Below are 23,637 nucleotides of genomic sequence, written 5' to 3'. Positions count from 1 at the left end.
CCTGTCTGAGGGTTTCAAGGGAGGAACAGTCTAACTGTGCCTGCCTCAAGTCTGCCCTGGAAGGTCCCCCTGTCCCAAGAAACTCAACCTGTTCAGGTTCAAGCTCTTCTAGGACAGTTCCTTCTGGGGTCTCTGGGTCAGCCTCCTGAGAGGGCTGATCCTCAACCTGAGGCAGGGGGGGAAGGCTCAGCCTTACCCCTACTGCTCTTCCTCTTGGTTAGTGTCTGGTCCATTCTTCCAGGATCCAGCACTTGTTCAGCTGGGCATTTCTTGGCCTGTGACCTGGTCACAGCAAGGACATATGAGGAGAGACCTAGCATTTCTACATGAGTCCTGTACTCCACATCTGACCACAGTGAGGATTCCAAATCATTGCCCAAGAGACAATCTACTGGGAGGTCTGAACTAACTACAACCCTTTTGAGGCCAGTTACCCCTTCCCAGGAGAAATTAACAACTGCCATACTGTGATTGGTAGTGACATTGCTAGTATTGGTCACTAGGTAGTCTGAACCTAGCATGATTTTGTCAGGGTCCACAAATGTTGGTGTCACCATAGTGACACTGGCACGTGTGTCCCTGTAGGCCTGAGCCATTTTTCCATTGATTAAAGGCGTTTGCCTGTATTTGCCCAGAGTACTAGGACTTACAGTAGGGGTCATGTCCATGTCCCCAGTACAAACAAGAACTGCCTGAGTAGGTATTCTGACTAAGTCAGAACCCACCTCAGTTCCCAGGGTTAACCCAACTATAGCCTTGGGAGGTACACTACCACTACTAACTGTACGAGGGGGTGCAGGTGTCTTAGGGACAGTAGTGGTAGGAGTTTGGCCTTTCTTGGTGCACTCACTAAACCAGTGAGTCTTACTTTTACAGTATTGGCACCATGGTTTCTTAGGACCATCATTCTTCTTCTTTTGGGAATTTTGGGACCCACCCTCCTTAGGTTGTTGGGGCCCTGTTGAAGACTTCTGGTCATTTTGCTTATTCTCATTATTACCCTTCTGGTCTGCTTTCTTTTGGCCACCACCTTGGTTCTGGTTCTGCTGCTTAACCCTGGTTCTGACCCATCTGTCTGCCTTCTTTCCCAATTATTGGGGAGAGGTCAGATCTGAGTCAATCAGGTGCTGATGCAACAACTGGTTCTGACAATTATTTAAGATTTGCTCTCTCATAATTAGATTATACAATCCTGTGTAATCAGTAACTTTACTTCCCAGTAACCAGCCCTCCAAAGCCTTAGTGGCACAATCAACAAAGTCAGTCCAATCCTGAGCCTGGGTTTTCTGGGTATCCCTGAACATTAACCTGTACTGTTCAGTGGTTAAGCCAAACCCATCAATCAGTGCAGTTTTCAGGACTTGGTAATCATTAGCATCCTCATCTCTAACAGTGAGGAGCTTATCTCTACCTTTGCCTTCAAAGGAGAGCCACAATATAGCTTCCCACTGACTCTGGGGTACCTGCTGTACTTTGCAGGCCCTCTCCAGAGCAGTTATCCACTTGTGGATATCATCTCCTGTCTTATAGGAGGGCACTATTTTGCTCAGGTTTCTATTATCAAAACCCCTGTCTTTATCCCTAGGGATATTGCTGCCACCAGTGGGTGCTACCCCACTCAACTGTTGCTCTCTAGCAAAGGCAAGTTTCTCCTTGGCAAGGGCAAGTTTTTCCCTTTGAATCCTCAGATTAACCTCCTTCATCTTTGCCTCATGCTCTCTCCTCTGAGGGGAAGTCATCCTCCTCTGAGCAGATGCATGAGAGGCATGAGAGTGAACAGATCTTTGGAGTCCCTAGTAGGAGATCTATCTCTCCTGACCCCAAAGTTAGGCCTGCTAGTGGATGGCACTGGGGGTCCCCCAGTTCCTTCCCTATGTAGGTCTAAGTTGCCCCTTGTAAGTCTGCTGACTAAAGGTTGCCCATTGTCTGCCTCATCCTCAGATACATCTTCCTCTTGCCTCCCATTGACATTCTATGTCTCTGGTAGGTTAGAGTCTGGATCCTCTGGATCACCTTCTAAGGGGGGCATGCTCGTATCTGGATCAGAGGGGCCTGTGGTAGAAGCCCTTCTAGCATCATATGTCTCTAAGAGACCTAACAGAAAAGGAGTGGTAGGGTTAGAACCCTGTTTCAATTTCCTGGAGGTACACAATTGTCTCATCTCCTGGAAACTGAGTGCTGCATATCTGGAAAGGACCTGTGGAGGGTCACTAACCACTAGGGGAGTCTCTAAAGTCTCTCCTTGGGTAGACATGCTTTCTAGTGAGGTGTAAGTGATGCACCTACCTACACTATGGGTTTTCCTACTGATCCCTTGCTAAGAGTTGTAGTCAGGGTGTGCTAGGCCCTTTCTACTACAACAGCTGGTTCAGTAGAACTCAGAGTATTTCTAAGCTTGTTATATGTACCTATGGTACCTTATGTGATCTTTCAAATGATATTTCAAGATTATATTTGGTAAAAACAACAGCAAGCTCAAATCCCAACCGCTGCACACCAATGTGAGAAGTTGGCCTGATATATGATGGTCACTAGTTCTAGTGATCACCTTGTATCAGTCCAAACAACCCTTATGGTGATTGGTTGTAAGTCAACCTTATAGACCAGCTATCCTAATGGTAGCATGGACAAAGCAGTCTTAGGCTAAACTCTTTTGGCATGTGAAGCCAGCTGTTTTACCACATATAACCCCTTGAATACCAGATGAAAGGACACCACATAGGTCGTTATGAAAATAAACAGTATATTTATTAATAACAAACACCTCTGAACTCTTTATGAGGTCAGAGGGCTAAGCACATGACGATCTCTTAGGAAAAATACGATAAGTTGCACAAAATTACAATGGTGCCCTAGGGGCACGACAAACGATATACTAAGTAAATGGTATAAGGAAATCAATAGAAGGAATGGAGCTGTCCAGAGGCAGGAGGTTCGCTGGGACTACACTATCCTAACCTCAGATAAGTAATAGGAGGCCCACGGGACGCGTGTGCAGAGTGTGAACTCACACACGGGATGCGTAACAACGTCTATGGACAGTACAGTTCAAGAAAAAGGTTAGTACGGACAATCCTGACTGGTTAGGACTAAAACGACTGTGAATCTGGACACTAGGAGAGTCAAGCTACCCTTGAGCACCGAAATACTCTTGTTACCTCACCCACGGGCTGCGGGTGCATAGGTGCGAAGTCGTGTCAGGTTTCTGCGTTGAAGTCTATGGAGCCTGGAAGAAAAGATGCTGCAGGCGACCACGAGGAAGATGTCCGGTGCGATCCACGGGTGGATCGAGGAAGAAGAGGACCTGAAAGCAGAGGGGACAGTGTTCAAAGTCACTAGCCAGTGACCGGTGTGGAACCAGGAAGGAACCAGGTGCTGTTGTCGCGATCAGGTGAAGAGTTGACGCTTGTCTCTGCAGCCACGTGGACCAGGAGGTGTCTTCGACAACCAGGATGGAGGCACGAGCTGTCCCACGCAGGCTCTCGCTGTCGGCAGTGTCGGATCCGGATTTGGAGTCAACAGGCCTTGGCAAAGGCAACCCACGCGGTGAGTGGAAACGGCGTCTGGAGTGGACCAGGAGGGTCCGGGGTGCTCCTCTTTTGGAAGGGAGCAAGGGCCAGTCTGGAGCAACCAGACCAGTAGTGAAGATTTCAAAGTTCGTCGCATAGGAGGGCACTAGCCAGCCGGCAAGTGACCAGACAACGCGTCGAGCAGCAACCAGGCAGAAGGGCCCCACGCAGATCTCGTGGATGCTGGAGGGCTGATCTTCGGTGCAGGAGCTGCTCGGGGCTGGGGCTTCTCAATCCCCAAAGCACTTGGTCGAGTTTACCTCGGGAGTCGTGCTGGAAGCGAAGTGTACTTTCTTTCAAGATGGCCGGTCCCACGTGTCTCGTCGCAACCACGGATCTCAGCTGTGCTGCAGATGTGAGTTGAGGTCGGAGAGGTCTGGGAATTCGGGTCTCGTCGAGCTCTGAAGTCTGGATCCTCGAGGGAAGACGACAAAGTGAAGCCGCTGGACGCTTGATGGTGCCTGCAGCTGCAGGGTGGACACTCCTTGCCCACAAGGGAGATTCTTCAGTCTTCGGTGGAGCAGAACGTCTAAGTCCAGAGTTTCTTCTTGTAAAGTTGTTCAGGATAATCTAATTTGGAATGGGACCAGCTCCTACCTTTATTCTCCTAAAGGGGGCTGCACTAGTGACTAGGTCCCTCCCATGGGTGGGACCAGGAAGGGGGGTGGCTACACCCCCTATCCTTTGTCCGGTTTCGCGCCAGAGCTGGGGCAGGGGTGCCCCAGCAACTGGTTTGAACCGGTGTATGCACAGGACACCTTGTGTGCCCCAGGCATGTCTCATTCCTTTCAGGCCTGTCCGACCTAATAAACAAAATCCTGTCTGGGGTGGTGTAGGACCTCCCAAGGCAGGAAACCCTTTGTCCAGGCCTCCCTCGCTGGAAGGACTCCCAGCAGCAGGAAGTCAGACTTGTGTCTGTGGTGGCAGCATCCATTTTGTGATGCTAAGGCTCGAGTTAACTTTAACCGGGGTTCACAGTTACATACATGTCGTGTCCCTCTAGAAGGGTGGAATGCTACCCCCGTCGCCAGAATTGGCGAGGGGGTAGTATTCCAATTCGTATGACACCTTACTCGACATGTTTTGATAATGCTATACCAAAGTTAGCATTCAACCGCGAGGATTATAATGCACTTAAGAGTATATGGGATAGCGTTATCATGGAACAGCTATTAGGACTTGGTTCTGCAAGCTGCAGATGGGCTCAGCTCATGCCAGAGCACCATCTCACATAATTCCAAGCACTCTGCCTTCAGGATTGATAAGGCCTGCCATAGGAGTGACTGATAGGAATATATGTGACCATTTTAGGGTTAGATATAGGCATACTATATCTATAGCAAGGGGTGATTACACCACCTTGCCCCAGCTGTCTTTGAAGCCAGTTGTGTCAGTTTTGGATGGCCAGCCAGGGGTGGCATAATACATGCTGCAGCCCCTGGTAGGTCCTGGGTACACCTATGCCCTGGGTACCTAAGGTACACTGTACAGGGACTGAAAAGGTGGCCCAGTACCAATTGGTAAATGTACCTAAAGTACATGGATGTCAATTTAGAGAGAGAACAGCTAGGCTGTGGGTCTTATTAGCAGGCCCACAGCCAGGGAAAGTCGTAAACCAGTGAAGCAAAAAGCAAAAATCTGGGGTGACCATAGGATTGCAGGCCCTACTCTCCTACAGCCCCCTCCACCGCCAGAAAAAAGGCTGGCTGCATCGTAGCATTTGTTTTACTAATATTTATCCCATGTGCACAGCAGCTGCACAACATGGCTAAAACACATTAACAGAGCCAGTAGTTCTTGCATAGGTGAGACCTATTGGCTTTTCTGGTGCTTGTTCTCCTTTCTATCCACTCCATCCTAAAATGAATTGACTAGTAATTTCAGCGTCAAGACAGATCGTCTCCTCCAAAGGAAGTGCGGATCCTCTTCTTCCCTGCGACCATGTTTCATAGGGCTCCTGCCACTACATGTTATGTTATGTTAATATACACTTATAGAGCGCATTATCACCCAGGGGTATCTAAGCTCTATATTCTCTAGCACAGTGTTGGTAATAGAGCTGATTCTTTATTTTCCACATTCAGGTGAGAGGAAGAGCTTCACAGTGCGATTCAAACGGGCTGAGGGATACCCAGTAGATCTCTACTACCTGATGGACCTCTCGTACTCAATGAAAGATGACCTGGAGAAGGTGAAAAGGCTTGGGAATGACCTCCTGGCAGCACTCAAGAACGTTACAAACTCAGTGAAGATCGGTAAGAGCTTGCAAGTTATCCTGCGAGTTTATCATCCTGTTCCCCTGTTTCTCCCTCTCTCTACTATTCACTACCTACCTCTGCTTTAATGCACAGTTGATTCGATTGCAGTTTTAGGAAACCACGTTTCTAAAGACGAGATAATGTGGTAAAGAATAGTTATTATACTGCAAAAGCAACCCTTTCATACGTGAAAACACCCATTCCATTAGGCAAACTTAAACAGAATTAAAATATTAGCCACCATGCCCTCCCACAGACTTCTCATATCTTTAGGTTCTCTGTTAATTTCTTAAGTTTAGAGCAAATATCAGTTTTTATTTCAGTCAATACCTCCTTTGTCAGTTCCACAATTGCATTGTATTGTACTTTATTTTCCTCTCAGCAACCTTTTCCCCTTGGTTTCATCCACTACTCCTTCTCACAGCATCCAAGCTGTGTGCTTCTCTCCCTCTACGCCTTTCTCTGCTAGCCAACTACCTCCATTTCCCTCTCTCTCTTACTCCCCCACCTTTTTATGAACTATTCAGTTCTAGTAAAAGATATTTTAATTGCTTTATTCGAAACAGGATCTGACTCTTTGATGGATATAAGACTTGTGTCCCTTAAAGGAGTACCAGATGCATAATGGATTTTGTCTTAGGCTGAGAAAAAATCCAAACAGCATGTGGCTTCTTGGGGTTGCACACAAACGTGTCGGCGGTCCAGAAAGGAGACCAATGCTTATGGATTAATTTCTTAGGCTATGTAAAAAAAATCTAGCTCCTTCCTGGGGCATAAACTTGTGTGCCTGTGCAAGTCAGACACTGTTTGGATGATACGTGGGCAGACTATATAGTGTCCTACATCATGCTTCAAAGTAGCACGCCAGGAGAAGGGCAACAAAGGTTATTTGGCTCTGAAGGAATATAAAAGAAGTGTGGGATGTCACTCTGAAGAACAGAGCTGCCTTTTCTTCATCAAAGCCACAGTATGTAATGCAAAGCAACTCCGCACGATGGTTATTCGTTAAGTCCATATAGAAACGAATGATGCATGTTAAATCAGTGCTGTGCAAAACCTAATCAGTTGAGGAAACCTGAGGGAGTGGGTATGGGTACGAGTCTGGAAGATAAAGTGAAATGCAACCAAAACACCTTTGCAACAAAGCAGCCTGTCCTGAACGCCGTCTCTCCCGTGTTGAAAACAGTTTGCAGCTAGCTTATTCATCTTACAAGAAGCTTTCAGTTTATGGGACAGCAATTTAGCCACACATTGCAAGGGTGAACAACCTGCCTGGCAGAAGGCCTTCTCCCCAACGGTAACAAATGCAAAATGAAAAGATAATAGAAAATCACATACTTTGTTATGTTTCCATACTTCTGATTACAAAGGTAACCCACAAGTGTGGATGGACATACCATCCACAAGGAACGTCCCAAGAACGTATCCAAGAAAGGAGCATGCAATGAGGTTCATTTTTGGGTTACGAGTATCTGCAGTATTTTGGCCTGTGTTGGCCCGCACCTAGGGAAACTTACCAACACCAGACATTTGAGAAACCTAAACACCTGTGGATTCCTGGGTGGTTTGACTTGTGTGGATACCACTACGTTTTCTTACTCAGAACGCCTTGCAAATCTCAAACTTTGATTCAACAAACCAAGTTCCCTCATAATTCTGTTACAGAAAGTTCCGGTAATTCTGGGTAACAGTATTAGTACCACAATCCAGTGTTATCACACTTCGAGTAATCAAAGCAGTATCTCACATATGTGTGGGCCTATCATTATGGTGACAAACAGGCCAAAACTGTGACCATGCCAGTTATTGTATAGTCAATCTGGCTTTTTATGTAGTCAAAGTCTTGCATATTTCTGTCCCTTGCAATAGGCACACCCTCAAGTTGGATACAATTTTGTATCAGGTGAAGTGTGGAAATGTTGGATGGTGGGTCGTTTTCTAAAATTTCCAGATTTTTTTGCCATATCAGTCCGGCTTTCCCTGTGTCTTTACTTTTTTTAAATGTCTGTGATTGGTAGGTTTCCCAGGGTGTCAGATGACCATGGACCATAAAACTGCAGGCATCCCTCATGGAAGCTACAGCATCATTAACCTTCCATCAATCAATCAATCAATCAAAGCATTTGTAAAGCGCACTACTCACACGTGGAGGTCTCAAGGCGCTGGGGGGGAGGGGGGGATGCTGCTACTGTAGCCAGGTCTTGAGTAGTCTTCTGAAGGTTAGTAGGTCCTGGGTCTGCCGTAGGAGGATGGGGAGGGTGTTCCAGGTCTTGGCGGCGAGGTGGGAGAACAATCTGCCGCCGGAGGTTGCTCTTCGGATGCAGGGGGCGGCGGGGAGGGAGAGGTCAGCACAGCAGAGCTGGCGGTTGGGGGTGTAGAAGGTGAGTCGTCTGTTGAGGTATACTGGTCCGGTGTCGTGGAGTGCCTTGTGTGTGTGTGTGTGTGTGAGGAGCTAGAAGGTGATCCTCTTGTTGACGGGGAGCCAGTGTAGGTCTCTCAGGTGGGTTGTGATGTGGCTGTGGCGAGGGACGTTGAGGACCAGGCGTTCAGAGGCGTTCTGAATGCGTTGTAGTTGTTTCAGGAGTACGGCCGACGCACCTGCGTAGAGGGCGTTTCCGTAGTCCAACCTGCTGCTGACGAGGGTCTGGGTGGCCGTTCTTCTTGTTTCAGTGGGGATCCACCTGTAGATCTTGCGGAGCACAATATAATATAACAACAAAAGAGCGAGGAACTGGCCTTAGTACTTGTCCCTTTCCCCAATAATGTATAGAAAACAACGTGGACAAGTCCCTTTGCAGGTATAGATCAGGGTTGTTCCTCTGTCACCTAGTAGCGGAAAGCTGACAACAGGTCGTTGTTTTATGAAACCCCTCCCCCTTGCGGAGCATGCAGAGGGTGTTGAAGCAGGAGGACGAAACGGCGTTGACCTGCTTTGTAATGGAGAGAGTAGAGTCGAGAATGAACCCCAGGTTGCGTGCGTGATCGGGGTGGTTGGACACCAGGAGTTGTCTCAGGCTGAGCGGGTGGAGCCGAGGATGAGGACTTCTGTCTTGTCCGAGTTTAGCTTCAGGCGCTGTTCTTCATCCACTCAGCAACAGCTTTCATTCCTTCATGGAGGTTGGTTTTGGCGGTGAGGGGGTCCCTGGTGAGGGATAGGATCAGCTGGGTGTCGTCAGCGTAAGAGATGATGTTGAAGTCATGTAGGTGGGCGACGTGGGCGAGCGGTGCCATGTAGATGTTGAACAATGGTGGGCTGAGGGATGAGCCCTGGGGTACGACGCAGATGATCCTGGTGGCTTCGGAGCTGAAAAAGGGAGGCGGACACTCTGGGTTCTTCCGGAGAGGAAGTAGGTGGTCCAGTCCAGAGCATTGTCTTGGATCCCTGCATCGTGGAGGCGTGTGCATAGGGTGCGGTGGCAGACAGTGTCGAAAGGTGGCTGACAGGTCCAGGAGGATGAGGGTCGCGGTTTCGCTGTTCTCCGGCAGGGCTCTGATGTCTTCGGTGGCGGCGATAAGGGCAGTTTCGCTGTTGTGGTTGCTGCGGAACCCGGACTGGGACGGGTCTATGATGCTGTTCTCGAGGTAGCGGGTCAGTTGTCTGTTGACGGTCTTCTCGATGACCTTTGCCGGGAACGGGAGCAGAGAGCAGTGGGATCTACTGTGTGGATCCCTACTCAAACCCGTTGAAAACCCCAATATGCCTGAAACTCCCACACTCAATAAACCAGAAGGAATACAGTAGTGGGTCAAGCCTTGGCAGAAGCATCTTGCGTGAGGAAACCTGAAGGGAATTGCCATATTTTGGAAAACAATACAAACAATCTAATAAACAACATGTTCAGTGTGTTATTTCCATCCACCAGTGCCAGTCATTGCAAAGAAGACCTGGTACGCAGAGATGGAAACCTTAAAATATGTAAATATAACAAAATATATGATTTTGGTATGTTTCCACACTGCCTTACAGTAACATATAGGTATCCTATACTGATATTTCACTTTGAATTGCTTTCTAAATTTTCCAAATGCTCTGCATGCTGTTATTTTCTTTGTAGTAAGAAACAAGGGGGCAGATTTACAAGAAAGTGACGCATCTGTAAAGATGCGTCACTATCCCTGCGCCACCCTGAGAAACCCTTGCGCAACTATGGATGCACCGTATTTACATGGCGCAAGGATTGACAGATGCGTCAGAAATTCTGTTGCATCTGTTGACGCAGAAGTCACGCATTGCTGGAGTCGTGTCACAAGCACGACGCAACTCCAGCAATGCAGGGGGGCCTAGCCTCATTGTGCTGGGTCACTGAATTTGATGCAGCGGCGTCCTAGAAGTGGCCCTGTGAAATCTTGTAGATATCACTGCGTCACTTCTACGAGGTTTTTTTTGAGATGGAACGCCCACCCTGCATACATTATACCTGATGCAAGTATAATGTGACGCAGGGCTTTACAACGTGACGCATCTCCCTAGATGCGTCATGTTGTAAATGGGCCGCATTTTTACGCTGCTGCTACGTCACAAAAAGTGACTCATCTGCGGCGCAAAAATGACGCAAGGGGCTTGTAAATCTGCCCCAAGGGGTTGGGTCTGTTCTAGTCTGAAAGGATGGACCCCTTAAACATCAAAAACACCAAATTGTACCTTGTCTGACTTCAATTAACACACACAATACATTGTTACCCTGTGATCAAGAATGTTTTGTTGATAACCAATTTTATTGAGTTTTGCATAGGGAATACACACTCAGAAGACTCAAGAAAGTACATATTAGTTATAGCATAACCGAGAGCACAAAGCACCAGAGGACGAGCATCCAGGGATGAAACACAAACATGCAGAACAGTGATACAAAAATCTCATAGCAGTTGCCCCAACCATTTCCCCCAGACACGCCCCTGCTTTGCTGGGTAACCCCTAGCTTCGTACACAAGTTTTTCTTATTGTGCACACCATCCCACACCCCTGCACCACTGCCGCACTGTGGGGGAAGAAGTTGCCATGATGCATTTCAACATATTTGTGGCCATACCCAGGTGCGTCCAGTATGCCCTCGACCCCTACACCCCCAGATCCCTCCAGGACCTCAAGCAGCAACATCAAAGGTGAAAGAACATCAAAGGTGAAAGCGGCACTTCCCAGCCCAACACATCAGTTAGTTCTTGCATTATATCAGTCCAGCAACAAAAGCTTTAGACATAACCACACCATGTGGTAAAAGTCGGCAGGGGCATGAGTGCAACGGGGACAGGTGTGGTTGGAAGAAGAGATGCCAGGTGGAGTCATGCAGGCGTGAGGTAGGCACAGTAAAGATAGTAGGTCTGAACCAGGCAGAGCCTGGACGAGATCATTATTACACTGAGAGCCATTGTGGCATCTCAACAGTTGACATCCTTCATGATGCCCAACCAACCCTCCCAGAGGGATCTGTGATGGTCTGGTGTATGAGAGGCAATAACGACAAGGGTATGACAGATCTGCGAGATGCTCCCTTTACCCAGCAGGCCTATTAGGAGTTTAGCCTTTAGAGGACTAAGGGCTGTATGTATGAACACATTATCACATAGACACAGGATGGATAAAACACTCTGATACATACGGCCATAAGTTCAGGAAGAGAGGACTTGCGTAGCATGTGAGTGTGAGCGGCGTGCCACAGCGGCAAATATTTGTAAAATGGCAATGAGGTATCCTAGAGTTCCCGGAAAGTGCACATGTGAGTTTCGTATCACACATTGCCTAGCTGCTTTATGCCAGTGAGGTCTCATTTTCCAAAGCTCTCCAGCGCTGCCACATCGCACATCCATGTGCCGTAGCACAGGGGGGGTTTGAAGCATAAGCTTAGCGTCCCATTTGGTGAATCGGAGTGCGGCCCTTTAAGCAACGAGAACTACCTGGGTCACCACAGGGAGGGTGGCAGGGTCCTGGGTATCTATACAACCTGGCCCTGATCTGTGGAAACCCTAAGGATGCCAAGTCCATTTGGTAGGCTGGATCAGACCAACCCCCATTAGGTCAGTCGTTGACCACCAGAAGTAGGGAGGCCAAGTAGTAGAGATAAAGGTTGGCCATAGCCAGACCACCATCGTAAGGGGTGCACTGAAAGTTACTCAGGGCAAGGCGGGGCCTGGAGGTATGCCAGTGGAATGATGATGCCACTGTGTCTAGTTTGTGGACCCAACAACGAGGCAGGAGTATAGGAAGGTTTTGAAAGACGTAGAGGAACCTCAGCAACACCATCATCTTGTAAAGGGCAATTCGGCCCATCATATTCAGCAGGAAGGATTGCAATTTGGTGAGGTACTTTTTAGCATTCTGCATTAAGGGTCTGAGATTGAGAGACCAGTTAAGCTCAGGGTGGAGTGCCACCCATATACCCAGATAGTTGAAGCTGAGGTGACGCAGAGGGATGTACGTTTTCAATCCAAGCTGTCATGAGTCATACCTGGGGCATCAAGACTGATATGGCTGGGTTAATGTGAAGGCTCAGCACTTCCTCAAAGTGCTGAGAAATGTTAAGGCAACATGGTCCACTCAACTCCGGTGTTTCAGAAAGAGAAGGACGTCATCGCCATAGATCGTGATGCAGTCTTCATGACCCTCGCCCCATAGCCATCCCCTCATCCGGCCATCGCAGCAGAGGAGACACACAAGCTGTTGAATTACTAAGGCAAAATGGAGGGGATACAAGGGGCAAGCTTTCTGAGACACACGTCTGATAGGGAAAAGCTCGGAGACTACACCATTAATCTGGACACGGGGTGGGTGTTGAATATAGGGCACAGATCAAACCACAAAAGCGGGATTCAAACCCAGCCCTCAACAAGACACATTCCAGGAAAGCCCAGTCCACGTTTCAAATGCTTTTTCAAAGTCAATGAGAAGCAGAGCTAATCAGGGTAAAAACAGGTGATCATGATCCAGGGCAACATGGAGTCGAAGAAGGCAAAGCTGTGTACTCCTGACTGTAATGAACCCACATAAGTCAGAATGTACAAAAGTATGAAGGACTGGTTCAAGGCGAGCTGCAAGGATTGTGCCAAAGATTTGGACTTTAGCATTGATAAGGGAGATAGGAAGATAGTCGGTACAGGAGGTCGACAGAGGCTGTGTCTTCGGGGTGACCACAATGGTAGTGGTATCGATATCAGGTGGGAAGGCACCAGCCTTTTGCAACTTCTTCATATAGTGATAGGAGGTAGGGTATCAGAATGTCTTGGAAAGTAGGATAGTATTCTGTGGGAAACCAATTTGGGCCAGGGTTCTTTCCAGAGGCCATGGTGGCGATAGTTGCTCTGAACTCTTCAACCGTTATTGGTTGGTCCAGAAATAAAGCCTCCGAGCGCACCAAAAAAGGAAGGGGTAGACATCTCCTAGAACCTGAAGGGATCTTGGGGGCGCTATATAATAGATCTAGGAAGACAACCTATACAGGCCCCACGGCTTGTGCAATACACGTCTGGCATGCTGCACAGCGAGCAGTAGGCTGGGAAGGGACTCTCACACAAGCGACACCACTGTGGGACACCCGAGAATTAGGGAAACTGCGAAACACCAAGGGGTTCCAACAATGGGATTTGATAGGCATCTCCAGGGTGGGAGACCTGTGGAAAAAAGGCGAAGTTATCCCATTTGCCCAACTACAAGCCACCTACAAACTGGCGCAGACAGAAACCTACAGGTACGCGCAGGTTAGACATGCACTCATGGCAGTGAAAGCCACGCAACTCCCGGAGGCCTCACCACTAGAGGACACTCCTTACAGATCACCTAAGTAAAAAAGCCATCTCCCTGACATACCGCAAAATAATAAATAATCAGCCGGACCCCACGACAATCCTTAAGGAACGGTGGGAGACAGACCTGGGAGACCTAGATGAGGAGGACTGTTAGGCAGCCCTGGCATCCCTGAGGGAAGTTGTGATACCTTCTACATTAAAACTAATACAACTAAAAATCTTACATCGCATCTATTACAAGCTAATCCTGCTGCATAAGCTAGATAGGGCGGATACTCCACTCTGCCTCAGACAATGTGGTGCTATAGGCACCTTCTGGCACACCCTCTGGGATTTCCCGGTAATCACTCGCTTCTGGGAGGCCGTCCTGCGCACGATTTCACAAGTCACCAGAGTAGAGGTCCCACCGGAACCAAAAAGATGTTTGCTTAACATCTGGGAACCCACAGATCTAAATCATGCAGCTCAAGATTGGGTAACACTAGGAATGGCAATAGCGAAGCGTAATATAGCACGGCACTGGGGTTAGGGAGTGTCCCCAATGCATCAACAGTGGTGCTGGGATATGGACGGCACGATGATAACTGAGAAATCAGTATATGTTAACCAGGGTTGTCCGAGAAATTGGGCTTGGGTGTGGGGAAAATGGAATCGATTCCATGGTGATATCTGTGAACCCCCTCAAGAAGGACAGGTGTCAGAAGATAGCGATTAACCATTGAAGAAAGGGTTGACAGGGAATGTGCCACAACACATAACATAACATTAAACACTAAGGGGTTCAGGAAACCTAATAGTTAATGTAAAAGATATACCACTGCTAAATATGTTTATGTCATCTTTTGTATGCACCAATGAATATTCCACTGATGTGTCGTTTGTCGACATATATCCTAAATGCCAATAAAATATTTAAAAAAAAAAAAAGAAAGGAAGCGGTACATCATGTAGGAAGTGGGGCTCCGTCTCAGCCGCCGGTCTAGGGGTCGGCATGTACAAGTGGCTGTCATAGTCCAAAATGTTTGCGCAAGGTCATGAAGGGATCGGTGTGTGGCTGTGTTTGCCTATGATCTCAGGAATTATGATATTTGCCAGTGGGCAGCAGGGAAGCCAATAGAGCAACTTGCTGTTCTTATCCCCCATGCTGTAGACCCTAGCTATTGAGGTGCGCAATATCTGTTTTACAGCTTCTAGTGACAAGAGGTGAATTTCTTCATACACTAAATCTAGTTGCCGAGAGGTGTCACTCTGGGCGTCAGTTGTAAAATGTGCTTCAAGGCGAATGGCACAGGCCTCTATGTAAGTGAAGTACTGGGAGTGTGATTGTTCTAGCTCACTAATTCGGCCCTTGTCAAACCTCCTGAGGGTCACCTTACTGTAGGCCCATAAGAACACATCATAGACCAAACCCTCGTTCGCTCGAAAGTATGCTCTCAACTCACCCTCCAGCGCCTGCGTAGATGATGCATCATAGAGGTAGCAAGTGTTGAGTCGCCACATTGGGAGGGGGTCACCTGTAGGAGAACCAAGGTGGAGGAGGAGAGGGGAATGGTTGGATATTCCACAGGGAAGGATCTGTGCCACCTCACAACAGTCAGGGGCTGGCATAAATATAAGATCTATGTGGGAGTGAGTATGGTGAGCGGCTGGGGTGAGGGTGTATTGGCAGTGACAGAGGTTCCATACCATCCACACATCACAGAGACAGGGGCAGAAGTCCAGCCCAAGACACAACATGCACCAATCCAAAAGGAGGTAGAGGGAATGCCCGTGAAGTCCGCATTTGGCACAAGGACCGCCTTGAAGTCACCCCCAATCACAGTCAGTCTGCTCTGGAGGGCCAACAGTACCCCCAACGAGGTCCCAAAGGAGGGCATCCAGGGCACCAGGGGGTGCATAGGCACACACAAGGTTAACAGTTCATCCCTCAATCGCACCAGTGAGGGCCAGGATGTGACCCTGAGGCACTGGCGTAATGAACCTTGATGGGGCCTCCCTGCAAGGTACGTGGAGGGGCCCCTCTGGGTTCAATCAGGAGCTCTCTAGCCAGAGTGCTCTGCTGAGGGGGCCCCTTGCATCTTGGGACCCCCCCCCCGGACCTCGGGGGCTGTGGGGGCCTGTGTTATGCCCCTGCTCTGAGGGTCACTCGTTTCTTGTGGGACAATAATGGAGAAGGAGTATAAGAGAAAAATCGCCACTCTCCAGGAGCCTTGTGCATAGCCAGCGTGATAGACCCTGTCATAGCCTTGCCATGTCAGGAAGGAACAATGGTTCCCTAATAGATGGGTCTCCTGAAGCAGCAAGGCATCCAAAAGGAAGCCGCATGTATTTCTCAGGACCGCAGTATCCTTCTTGCGGTCCAATAACCCACTAACATTTCAGAACAGTATCCGGAAAGACCCCATGTTGATGTATAGAGATCTTGCACTAGGTGTTGGGGCACATAGACTAGCCTACAAAATGGATCCTTTAGGGGACTTGCCACATGGGTGCATTGAATAAGATTGTATCTAGGTCGTAGCAACAGTAGCCATGTATACGTGTGTCTGAGTGCAATACAAAACAAAGGATCAAAAGAAAACAAGAGCAACTACCGAAACAGAACAGTACCCAACCCTGACCCCCCAACAGCCCCCTACCCAATACTTCCACCCCAGAAGAATATGTTGCCCATAAGCTGGAAACAAAAACATAACCCGATTCGATAGTGGGGCTGGAGTGGTGTACCCCTCCATAATGCAGGATCAAAGATAACCATCAGATAAGTCATACAGTAGGTAGCTAGGGACAGTGCCCTGTCCGGAGCCAGTGAGTCTAGTGAATCATAGCGTAGTACTCTGCAACAGATCAGTGTCCACCAGTTGTACAGCAGAGTGAGAGGAGCGCACGTCCTATTGGCACTCCAGAGTCGGCGGGTAGCCCACCACAGTCAAGGGCAAAACCAATTGTGCTGCGGATGGCGACAGGTCCCTCGCAGAGGGGGATGGTGAATGAGAGGTAGGTCTTCAGGCATCAAGTCCCCTTTAAGTGCAGGTGCGGCTTCTATTCAGTTTCAGAGCTGCAGTCGTCATCTTTGATGCCGAGGGCTCAGGTCTCGTAGAGGGGGACCTAACTGGCCTGCAAAGTGGCAACTCCTCAGTGAGACAGGTTTATGCAGACTCCGGATTGTCAAAGAAATGAGTCTTGTTCACATAAGCAACTTTAAGCCGGGTCGGGAACAGCAAACTGTAGGAGAGTTTGAGCTCCCGGAGTTTCTGTTTAATCTCCACGTACAAACAGCATTTTATTTGCACCTCTCTGGTGTAATCTAGAAAGATGAGCACCTTGGTGTCACAGCACCTAAGATCGGGGTAGGAGCAAGCCACTCTCAAGATGACGACTCTATCTTTGAAATTGAAGATACAGGCAATCATGGGTCGATATGAAGCTCCAGGGGGTGGCCTGGGTGTAAGGGCCCTGTGTGATTGCTCAACTGCAAACCAAGGAAACAGTTGTTCTGGTGACATCTAAGATTTAATCCACATTTAAAAAAAATTCGTAGCATGCAGAGGTTTCATGCCTTCAGGGACACCCACGAAGGATAGGTTATTGCTCCGGGAACAGTTTTCTGCATCCTCGCCATTTCGGTGAAGTTCCTCTATGGGCGAAAGACGTCGGGAAATCTGCGACCTTAAGTCAGTGACATCATCCTCTTCTGTGGACAGGCAAGTCTCAGCCTCAGTGATTCTGCTTGTGGCATTGCATAAGTCGCATTCTCACTGATTTTGGTCCCCACTGCGGATTGGGAGGCATGAATGGCTTGTAGGATTGTAGCCAAGTCACTCTGTGGTGAAGTCATTTAGGGGCAGATGTATCAAAATACCTATTTGCGATTCTCAAATAGCTATTTTTTGAGAATCGCTATTTGAGAATTGCAAAATGGTATGTATCTAAAAAATGTTCACCTTCAACGCCTCAAAAATCTGGAACTCCCTTCCCCTTCATTTGAGATCTAACCCCAACCTTGCCTCCTTCCGCAAGCAACTTAAAACCCATCTGTTCAAATCCCCGTAATCATTCAGCTCCCTTCCCCTCCACCCAGTCTCTGTAAGCCTCGCTACACCCCCCTCTGGTTCCCTAGCGCTTGGACGCCCCAGGGCAACAATCGCGCTGTATAAATGCATTTTCATTCATTCATTCATTCTAAAAAATCTCATTTTTTTTAGCTATTTCTTATTATTCCTTATTTGCGAATAGCAAAAATGCGAATCCGCAATTAAGGAACAATTTCCCATTCATTTCTGTGGGCCAGGAGGCCCATAGGAATGAATGGGAAGTTATTCTCAATTTGTGATCGCAATTTGAGTATCGCAAATTGAGAATAATTTCAAGGGTGCAAGGGTGTCATAAGGACACCCTGATGCTCCCCTGAAATTCACATGTGTGCGCATATGGCGCACATACATGCCCTAAGGGCATGTATGTGCACCACATGGCACCTTCACAAATGCAAAAAAGTGCTTTTGTGAAAGAAATCGCAAATTACCACCAACTTCAAGTTGGTGGTAAGTTGCGATTTCTTAATGAGAAATCGCACAATTTGGGTGCTTCATACATTGCATTTAAGGAATCGCAAAATTTGCGATTCCTTAAATGCAATCGCAAAATAAGGAATCGCAAATTTGCGATTCCTTATTTTGCACTCAAATTTGCAACATAAATACCATTTAGCGAAAATGAGTTTGCAAACGCCGAAATTGTTTGCGAACCAATTTAAGCTTCATACATCTGGCCCTCTGTCCACAATGTTACTCCCGGCCTGGCCCCGAGTCATGGTATAATGATCCATCTTGGTCTGTGAGGCCGATAGGGTTTGTCTCTACCCATGAGGGCAGGGGGTTGAGGCATCGTTAAGGACCTCAATCAAGGATCAAGCCCCCTTGTCGTAAGAAAGTGATAGCATGAGCAGCTGGGCCCGAGCACGCCCCGGCCCCCAGTCAGTTCAGTCTCATCCACAGATGGACCCATTAGGTTTGGAAGGGGGCTGGCAGGTATTTAAGGAGATGTGTTGAGGCTCAAAATAGCCCTCTGCACACAAACTGGCAGCAGAGCCTGAAGTAAAGCCATAACAATGGCTGTGCGGTAAGTATGGTGTCCCCTTCCAGGTGGATTGTAATCTATCGGGCACTGGAAGGCCCCTGGCCCCGGTGACCAAAGATAAAGCAATGGGGGTATTTGGTGTATACCCACAGGGTGGTAGTTTCACGAAGCGTGATGGGAAAACGGGAAGCACATTGCCGTAGAGGCGGGCCCCCCAGGCGATTTCAGGCCTGTTATTCCGTTAGAATTCTGTGTCCATTCCAGGCAGATCAGTGGGGTAGCAGCATATCAAGGCATCGGGTAAGCGTGTGACCCCTGGTTGTGGTGGCCTGTCCCCCCAAAGAAGTCCTAGAGGTGTGGGCAGGCAGACCTGGCGAAGCACCGAGCTGCTGGGAACCAGACAGGCAAGACCGGTGTTCCCATGTTGATAGCCCCAGGGACTCTCAGCATTCGCTTAAGCCCAAGCCATGGTGACCACAAGCCCCCAAAATATCATCAACAGTGTCCCAGGGGCAGAGCTGACTCAGGGTGCCTCTAAGGGGCACTGTCCCAGGGAAGTGGTGCTCCTGTACTGGAGTGCTGAAGTGCGTGAATTGCAGAGCTGGTAGTGGGGCACGGCACATACTTGCTCGCTTGGGGAGGATGCTGCATCCGGGTCATGACACAGAGCCCAATCAGTACACACCAATGTCGTCAGCAGGTGAGGTCCTCCTGGGACCAGACTGCATAGCAGAGGTCCAGGGCCCAATCGAGACGTCCGCTCATCAGCCCCTCGGCACCAGGCCCTCGCCCCACAGGGGAGTAGTCTCTGATTTTGGCTGGGGTGGCAGACATCCGAACATCCCTAAGGCTGACAGGGTGGATAGGCCCCCAAAGGTAGGCTCAGCCGCAGCTCCCCAGGACCAGGCGCAATGTGCAGATCAGCTCCACAGCACGCCCGGGCCCCAGGACCATAGGCAGAAAGGGGTCACTGGGCATGAGGGGACCCCTCAAGCAGGTGGTGGTGAGGTAAGTGGGGATGGATTTTGTGGGCGTGGGGGTCGTTTTTAAGGGTTGTGGGTTATTTTTAGGGCTCGGGGGGTCTGGGTTGTTTTCAGGGCTGGGGGAGCCGGTAAAGTTTTTAGGACTTGGTCGGGAATGTTTTTAGGGCTCGGCGGGGTTGGGGTCGTTTTTAGGGCTGGAGGTAGTTTTTAGGGCTTGGTGGGGTCAGGATGTTTTTAGGGCTCTGGGGGTTGGTTTTCAGGAGTGAAGGGAGTCGGGAGGTAGGGGTTAGTTTATTGGGCTTGGGGGCCGTTTTAGGAATTAGGGCGGGGGTGGCAGGGATCGGGGTACTTTTTGGGGCTTTGAGGTTGTTTTAGGGCTCAGAGTGGGGGGCTTGGGTCTGGATAGAATTTTGGCCAAAGAGTGCTTTAGAGCTCAGGGCGGAGGGCAGGGGTATATATGCTCTAAAATGAAATGAATTCGGACTGGCTCAGAGATAGAGAGACTGAGGCTGAGAAACTGTTCAGCAATGTGGACGCTGATGAGGGAATTGGTGCCAGCAGCTGTGGAATTATGCCAGACAAACCGATGGAGTGCAAGGAAATTTTAGAGCAACCGAAAAACTCATAAAGAGGGAGATTTCAAAATGGGGGGAGGGCAAGTCTCTCCAATGCTATTTGGATGTTGGCCGCATACCGAGAGGGTTACGAATTCTCATAGCGCCAACTTTTGAAAATCCGAATGTTATCAATTTTAATTAAATACGCCGTCATTGACCAAGATGCACTCCTTAAAGAACAGAATCCCTCAAGGAGCAATTAAGTCAAATGCCAGAGCATGAGACGATACAGAAATTTGAATTCGAAATGCAGTGGCGACTAAGAAAATATGAGCAAACAATTAAAGAAAGTAAAGCAACAAAATTTCAAAGGGGTAAGCTTGATTATCAGAGGAGACAGATATTCACCGTTTCAAAAAGGTTTGGCAACATACAGGATCAAAAACTGTCGCAGGTGATACAACCTAAAAGTGGTACAAGACAACAGGATGCATCTAGCTCTGAATTAAGCTCGTATTTAGAGACCGATAATGAGGACACTCACCGCTGTTTACAAATTCCTTCAGTTGAAGATGAACTACGTTTTTTACAATGGGACCACAATCTCAATCTAAGACCTCTGGTGGATCATGGCGGAAACTCACAAGGAGGAGGCAGAGGAAAAGGCTAAATCAATCAATCAGCACATTTATAGAGCGCGCTACCTACCCGTGAGGGTCTCAAGGCGCTGGGGGCGGGGGGGGGGGGGGGGGTGGAGGGGTGCTACTGGTCGAAGAGCCAGGTCATGAGGAGTCTTCTGAAGGCCGGCAGGTCCTGAGTCTGTCGTAGGCTGGTGGGGAGGATGTTCTAGGTCTTGGCGGCGAGGTGGGAGAAGGATCTGCTGCCGGCTGTGGTTTTTTGGATACGAGGAACTGTTGCGAGGGCGAGGTTGGCTGAGCGGAGGTTTCCGGTGGGGGTGTGGAAGCTGAGGCGGTTGTTGAGGTAAGTGGGTCCGGTGTTGTGTAGGGCTTTGTGTGCGTGGATCAGGAGTTTGAAGGTGATCCTCTTGTTGACGGGGAGCCAGTGCAGGCCTCTCAGGTGGGGTGTGATGTGGCTGCGTCGGGGGTTGTCGAGGATCAGTCGTGCCGAGGCGTACTGGATTCGTTGAAGTCGTCTAAGGAGTTTAATTGTTGTTCCTGAGTAGAGGGCGTTCTCGTAGTCGGGTCTGCTGATGATGAGGGCATGGGTGACGGTTTTCCTTGTGCCGGGAGGGATCCATTTGAAGATCTTGCGGAGCGTGCGAAGAGTGTTAAAACAGGACGCGGAGACGGCGTTGACTTGCCTGGTCATGGAGAGGGTGGAGTCGAGGATGACCCCCAGGTTGCGTGCGTGGTCTGTGGGCTCCGGTGCTGCGCCTAGCGATGTGGGCCACCAGGAGTCGTCCCAGGCTGATGGGGAGGGTCCGAGAATGAGGACTTCCGTCTTGTCTGAGTTCAGCTTCAGTCTGCTGTCCTTCCTCCAGTCGGTTACTGCCTTCTTTCCTCTGTGGAGGTTGGCTTTGGTGGTGTGGGGGTCTTCGGTAAGGGATATGATCAGCTGGGTGTCGTCGGCATAGGAGATGATGTTGAGGTTATGTTGTCGAGCGACGTGGGCGAGCGGTGCCATGTAGATATTGAACAGCGTCGGGCTGAGGGATGACCCCTATGGGACGCCGCAAATGATCTCAGTGGATTTCGAGCGGATGGGTGGGAGGCGGTGTGATAATGTTGTTCCTTCTCCTTTAAGATCATAGAACTCTGCGTTCTGCCATAGAGGAAGGACATCATCCAGGCCAGGGCCTTCTCTTGGATTCCGGCGTCATGGAGGCGTGTTGATAGGGTGCGGTGGCAGACTGTATCAAAGGCTGCTGAAAGGTCCAGGAGGATGAGGGCGGCTGTTTCTCCTTTGTCCATCAGGATCCTGATGTCGTCGGTGGCGGCAATGAGGGCGGTCTCGGTGCTGTGGTTGCTGCAAAAACCGGATTGGGAGGGGTCCAGGATGTTGTTGTCTTCGAGGTATCGGGTTAGTTGTTGGTTGACAATCTTCTCTGTCACTTTTGCCTGGAACGGGAGCAGGGAGATGGGCCGGAAGTTTTTGAGGTCCTTGCGGTCCGCCTTGGGCTTCTTTAGAAGGGCGTTGATCTCGGCGTGTTTCCAGCTTTCCGGGAAGGTTGCTGTCTCGAAGGAACTGTTGATTGTTTTTCGGAGGTGGGGTGCGATGGTTGTGCTGGCTTTGTTGAAGACGTGGTGAGGGCAGGGGTCGGATGGGGATCCGGAGTGGATGGAGTTTATGATTTTGATGGTGTCTTCGTCGCTGATGTTGGACCAGGCGGTCAGGCGGCTGGTGCGGGTGGTGCTCGCAGGGGTGGTGAGCTCGGTGGTGGGTGCGGGGGTGTCAGAGTTGAAGCTGTCGTGGATGTCGGCGATCTGGCGGTGAAAGAAGGCGGCCAGGGAGTCGCACAGGTCTTGTGATGGTGGGATGTCGTTGGTGTTGGAGCTGGGGTTGGAGAGTTCTTTCACGATTCAGAAGAGCTTTTTGGTGTTGTGCACGTTGTTGTCTAAGCGGTCCTTGAAGGCGGTCCTCTTGGCGGTCCTGATGAGTTGGTGGTGTCTGCGGGTGGCGTTTTTGTGGGCTGTCCGGTTGTCAGGTGTTCGGTCGTAGAGCCATTTCTTCTCCAGCCTCAGACAGGTGCGCCTGGAGATCCGGAGGTCTTCAGTGAACCAAGCAGCTTTCTTGTTGGTGTGGTTGGTTGTGGTGGGCTTGAGGGGGGCGAGGGTGTCGGCGCAGTCGTTGATCCACCGTTTGAGGTTGGTTGCGGCGGTGTCTGGGTCCGTGGGGTCGGCGGGTGGTTTCAGGGCGAGGGTGGTGGTCAGTTGGTCCTTGGTGATCTTGCCCCAGCAGCGGCGTGGCATCTGTTGGATGCGGTGGTGGGTGGCGGGTTTCCGGAAGGTGAGGTGGACGCATCTGTGGTCGGTCCAGTGGGGCTCGTGGTGTGGTTGAAGGAGACGTGGGGGCTTGCGGAGAAGATGGGGTCCAGTGTGTGTCCGGCGGCATGGGTGGGTGCCGTCACAAGCTGTTTGAGTCTGAGATTGGTGAGGTTGTCGATCAGGGCGGTGGAGTTGGCGTCGTTGTTGTTCTCGAGGTGGAAGTTCAGGTCCCCGAGGAGGATGTAATCCGTGGAGGTGAGGACGTGCGTGCTGACGAGGTCGGCGATGGCGTCGCTGAACTGTGGTCGTGGTCCGGGAGGTCTGTAGACGAGTGTTCCTCTGAGGGTGGTGTGGATCTAGAAGTGCATGTGCTCGGCGGTGGTGAGGGTATCGTCGGTGTTGGTCGAGACTCTGATGGTGTCCTTGTGAATGATGGCGATTCCCCCTCCCACTCTGTTGGTGCGGTCTCTGCGGGAGATCTTGTAGCCCTGTGGGGTGGCTATGGCGAT

General features: G+C 49.7%; 1 protein-coding gene across 1 annotated transcript in view; it reads left to right on the top strand.

Moving 5' to 3' along the window:
* ITGB7 (integrin subunit beta 7) overlaps nt 1–23,637 on the top strand; it is an 887,312-nt gene that overhangs the window by 431,274 nt on the left and 432,401 nt on the right. Inside the window, exon 5 of the mRNA XM_078687492.1 lies at nt 5,654–5,824. Within this exon, the coding sequence (XP_078543618.1) occupies nt 5,654–5,824 (171 nt within the window). The remainder of the gene's footprint in view (nt 1–5,653; nt 5,825–23,637) is intronic.

This window comes from Lissotriton helveticus, chromosome 1_1 (genome assembly GCF_964261635.1).
Source record: "Lissotriton helveticus chromosome 1_1, aLisHel1.1, whole genome shotgun sequence".
NCBI lineage: Eukaryota > Metazoa > Chordata > Amphibia > Caudata > Salamandridae > Lissotriton > Lissotriton helveticus.
Note: the sequence above shows the minus strand (reverse complement) of the source record. Positions and strands in the feature narration are given on the sequence as shown.